Consider the following 5,102-nt stretch of genomic DNA (forward strand, 5'->3'; position numbering starts at 1 on the left):
TTGTTGTGGTTTTTTAAAACTTTAGAGCAAATTCAAATAGTTATATATACAAATATATATAGATATAACATATATATTAATATATATATTTTATTAATATATAAATCTAGAAAATTCAATTTTTTTTTAATACATACATACATACATAGCCAAGGCTTTGTCTTCCCCAGTCTTAAAAACTTCCAAAAATAAAAGATTCCAGAAATGTAAATATCATATATTTTGATATGGTATACACATGCACACACACACACACACAGAAAGAGTTGGTTTGTATTAGCCAGCTATATACATCTAGCAAATGCCTCTGTGTGTGTGTGTGTGTGTGTGTATGTGTGTGTGTGTGTAATAAAATATTAATATGTGAATAATTATCCATATATATATTTAAAATCTAGCAAATGCCAATAGTTTATTTATATATTTAACTATGTATATAAATAACATATTGCCAATTATATATGAGGTATACAAATCTAGCAAATTTCAATAGATGTAACTATAAATAGGTAGATAAATCTAATATATAGTAATATATTATTAATTTTGCGTATGTAATGCACTGTCTATACATATATAAATGAATATATCCATAATTTAAGACAATTCCAATAGTTGTATTTGCATACTGCCAGCCCCCTACCATATTAGTAAAGCATCTACTTCAGGGGTGGGCAATTATTTTGGGCAGAGGGCCACTTACTGAGTTTTGGCAAGACATTGAGGGCCGCATGACAGGCAGCCATGAGCAGATAAATTTCCTAAAATTTTTAGGGGCCCTGTGGGCTGGAGAGAATGGTCTGGAGGGCCGCATCCGGTCCCCAGGCCGCATTTTGCCCACCCTGATCTAGCTTCTCCTTAACTGGACAAAAGCTATGTGCTGTGTCACATGGGTCAATGTGCCACACCATCTGTACCCGCCCCCTCTTTTCAAAACCCTAGATGTGCCCATGGACCCACCTCATGCTGGCATTGCTTATCCATGCAATGCCTCCGCTCCAGAGAGGGGGAGATGCCGCTTTTTTCCGTGCCCAGAGGAAATACCCATTTCTTGGAGGAAACTCCAACTCTACAGACCCATCCCACCCCACCCCACGGTCCCCAAACCTTAGGGTGGGTGGAGCAAGACTGGAGGAAATTTCCTGCCTAATGGGGCCTTGGCAAATCTCCATCTGGCCAGATGGGTGGGGAAAACAGGGTGACTGGGTCTGGAGAAGACTGAGGAGGGTAAAGATTTGATCACAGTCTTTACCCTTTAAACCCCTAATGCAGGGGTCTACAGAAGATGGAGACAGACAACTCTCTGTGGCTACAAGGGCTGAGATGGCAGCAGGGGAAACTGAGGCTGGGGATGGGAAAGGACTTTCTGGCTTGGTGTGGGACAGACTGCCCAAAGAGGTGCAAGTCTCCATCCTTAGACACAGCTAGGCTGGACTTGGTGTGCCACTGCCTCAACCAGATTGGATAAAACACCCTCCCCTCCCCTCCCTCCACTCTATGCTGGCTGGGGAGCCAGGACACCTGGGTTCTCTGCCTAGCTGCCACCTACCAGTACAGCACTTCGTCCCCACACTCCACGTCAAAGCGGAAGTGGGAGAAGGCGACAGGGACGGAGCTCTTCTCCCAGGCAATGAGGTACCAGGCACGGTCATCCGTAAGCTCCTCCCGCTTCTCCCGGTCCTTCCAGCCCCACTCGCTCTGCTCGTACCTGTGTAAGGTGGAGGGGGCTGCTCAGGGAAAGCCATGAGTTCCCAGGCTGCAAACCCAAGGGGGAGGGGTCTGGAGGGGACCACTCACTCAGACCTCCTGGATAATGCAGGCCCCATGCCCACACCTTTGCCCTCTGAACCTCCAAATGATCCAAGGCCAAACAGACCACCAATCTGACCCAGCAGGGCACTGCCAACGTCATGGGAGGGGGCACAAATTAGACCCACCCACCCCCTAAGAGCCACAAGGATCCCCTTCCTGTCTGATGAGCTGCTCTGCTCTCTACTCGCTGCCTATCTGCTTCTGTGCTCCCTGTCTGATCCATTGCTCTGCTCTCTACTTGCTGCCTAATTGGCTTCTCTGAACTCTGCTTAATTGGACACAGCTCTCTAGCCTACCTTCTGTGCTCCCTGCCCAATCTGTTGCTCTGGTCTCTACTTCCTGCCTTACCTGCTGCTGTGCTCTCCATGCAATCTGCTGCTCTATCTGCTGCTGTGCTCCCTGCTCCCAATCTACTCTGTGCCCTATCTGCTGCTCTGTTTCTTGCCTGATCTGCTGCTCTGCTCTCCGCTGCCCGATTTGCTGCTGTGCCCCCTGCCCAATCCATAGCCCCACTCTACTCGCTGACCTATCTGCCCTTGGGCTCCCTATCTGATCTTCTGCTCTGCTCTTTGCTGCAAGTTAGTCATTCCTGGCCTACGTACTCATGTACCCACAACCCAGGCCAGAGGCTGAGGCTTGACCTGGGGAACATCAGGGCAGAGTAAAGGAGATGGAGCCCTCGCCCCCTAGTTCTCCCTTGTGTCCATTGTTGACATGCTTTCCTGGCAGAGCAGGACAGGACTCTGCACGGTTCCTCCCACAGGGAACCCTGCCCCCCACTCCAATTCCCCTGCTGGTCGCTCCCCTGGCCCAAACTCACAGGGTTTGCATGTTGGTTTTGGTCAGCTCGAAAGCCCAGTCAACGGTTGCCTGGTCCAGGCCTGAGACTTTCTTGCACTCGATGGAGACATTGAGGCTGTGGGGGCAGAGGGCAAAGACATCAGTGGGAAGCAGCAATCAGAGCTAGAAGCACAGGGACTGACCTGACCCCATACTCTTGCCCCATCAGCTGCTCTGCTTTCTGTTCTCTGCCCTGTGCCTCATGCCCCATCCACTACTCTACTTTCTGCTCCCTGACCTGCATCCCCTGTCCCATTGACATCTGCACCCTGGGGGAGAATCACTGTGCTAAATACTTCCTCTTCCTGACCCACTCATTATCTTTCGGGGTTGCTGTATGAGGCATATTATGTTACCCCTGTAATAAGGTCTTATGGTAGCAGTTGACCAGACCCCCCCGCAAAAACGAGGTGCCAGAGACTTATTGTGAGTGACAGCAGCTGTTCAGCTTAGAGAGACCAGAGCAGCGACATCATAGCAAATGACTGGGATTGGAAACCCAGGTGTCCTGAGCAGGGGTGGATCTGCAGGGGGGAGAGGGAGGAGTAGTACAGTGGCATGGCCGCAAACCCCCACCTTTCCCACCATGCCTCTGGAGTAGCAGCCAGCCATTTGCGTCTCAAAGGAAGCAAATATTTCCTCCCATCCTTCCCTCCATGCTCCTTCTCCTCCCATTACCCCTTCCCTGCCTGCCACTGCAGGGCAGCTCCTGCCTGTCCCAGCTGATCCACACAGGGGACTGTGCTCATGCTCAGCCCTGTCCCCACTCCCTGTCTGCTTCCTCCAAGCAGGGACAGATACGGGGCACAGGGGTGCCTTGATGGACTTGCCCCCACCCTTTCATTCCTGGTCCCCCAAACTTTAAAACCAACTGTCTGGCAGTGGCAGCAACACTTCTATCCAGACAGCAATGAGAGAATCAGCTGACATCATAGTTTAATGGTTAGTAGGGTCAGAAGGGACCTGAGCAGATCATTAAGTCTGACCTTCTGCCATGGGCAGGAAAGGATGCTGCGGTCAAACGACCCTGGCAAGGTGTCTATCTAGCCTCCTTTTAAAGACCCCCAGGGTAGGAGCCAGCACCACTTCCCTTGGAAGTTAGTTCCAGATCCTAGCCACCCTGACTGTGAAGTGGTGCCTCCTGATATCTAGCCTGAATCTACTCTCAGTCAATTTATGGCCGTTATTACTGGTAACGATCATGTTACAATCCACCGAATTCCTCCTAATTCCTTCACCCCACAGGAGTTAACAACCCCCTCTCCTATGATCTGGATCTTCCACCCATCAAGCTACCCTTTGTTCTGCAGCTCTGCTGTCTGCAAGCTGCTCCTGGTCATGCAGCTCCTAGTTCGCAGCCCTGCAGTGTGTTCTGAACTTATTCCGATGACGTCCTATTTGTTTCTGCTTCCATCTTCAACCGAATGATACAGCCCTAGGCCCCTAGCATGTCAATAAAGCTTCTACTTCATTTTCAGTTGGAGAAAAAAAAAGAAGTTGTTTCAGATGTGACGATGGGCCTCACCATCCTTTAGCCCCCAGCTCATGCCCCTGGGTGTTCCCTACTAACCCAGGAGGGGGAAAGTGAACCCCTGGCCACAGCCCCCCCTACAGTCCAGTTGGAGGGGGCAGAAGCAGCTTTCTTTCCCAGACAGCATACGGCAGCCAGAACAAAGCGGATGGACCGCGGCCTTGAACCAAGGGCCTTGGCCTGCCTGGCACAGCTGCTCATCTCAGTCTGCCACCTCCTTAGTAGAGCACTAGGGCAGATGCAGGTAGTCAGAACCCTCCAACTGGGCCTTGCTACGCACCCACACTGGAGTGGCTAGCCAGAGTCAGCTGACCCTTCACCCCTTGCAGTATAAACCCCTGACCCAATTAGGAGGGGTCCAAGCAACAAGGCTCAACCTTGTACCTAAGCCACTGCACCCTCGGCTTGTGCCTCTCCTGGCTCTCTGATGGATTCCTGACCTGGCTTGCCCGTGGGCCCTGTAGTTGGCCCGACCCTTTGGCTGCCTGACTCTACTCTGGTTTGATCTCCTGATACCTGACCTAGCTGGGCTCCTGACCCTGTGCTCTGCCCGACCGTCTGGATCTCTGACTCGGTTCCCCTGACAGAGACGATGCGTAGGGGGTGCACATGCACCCCCTGACAGCAGCGTTCCCTGCTCAGGCGACGGGCAGGCAAGAGCGCTGGTGCCCTGCCCGCCCCCTCCCTCGAAACCACCAGCCCAGGAGTGAGTGCCAGGAGAAGCGATCCCTGTGGTTCCCCCCGTGGCTGACTGCGCCAAGTGGAAGGGGAGCGGTTCTCCCGTGGCCAATTATGTTAGCAGTTCCACGTTGGCGTGATGGGCTGTAGGGGGACACCTTCCCTGGTTGCTGACTGGCCACTGGGGGGCAAGTGCCCGCCCCGCCCCGATTCAGGAGGCTCCCGTCACCCATCTCTCCTC

At 51.9% G+C, this 5,102-nt stretch overlaps 1 protein-coding gene across 5 annotated transcripts in view; it reads right to left on the bottom strand.

The window, feature by feature from the left end:
* Positions 1-5,102, bottom strand: part of NAA40 (N(alpha)-acetyltransferase 40, NatD catalytic subunit) — a 17,118-nt gene that overhangs the window by 7,048 nt on the left and 4,968 nt on the right. For 2 of the 5 annotated variants that reach the window (XM_025193265.1, XM_025193267.1), the window contains 3 exons: positions 3,949-4,115; positions 2,633-2,728; positions 1,550-1,708 (listed from right to left, as the gene is read on the bottom strand). In XM_025193265.1, the coding sequence (XP_025049050.1) occupies positions 1,550-1,708; positions 2,633-2,728; positions 3,949-3,992 (299 nt within the window). In that variant the 5' untranslated portion in view covers positions 3,993-4,115. Of the gene's footprint in view, positions 1-1,549; positions 1,709-2,632; positions 2,729-3,948; positions 4,119-5,102 lie in introns of all 5 variants that reach the window. The other 3 variants (XM_025193264.1, XM_014526375.2, XM_025193266.1) reach the window with 2 other exon arrangements.

This window comes from Alligator sinensis, unplaced genomic scaffold (assembly GCF_000455745.1).
Source record: "Alligator sinensis unplaced genomic scaffold, ASM45574v1 scaffold1860_2, whole genome shotgun sequence".
In the NCBI taxonomy this organism is placed as follows: domain Eukaryota; kingdom Metazoa; phylum Chordata; order Crocodylia; family Alligatoridae; genus Alligator; species Alligator sinensis.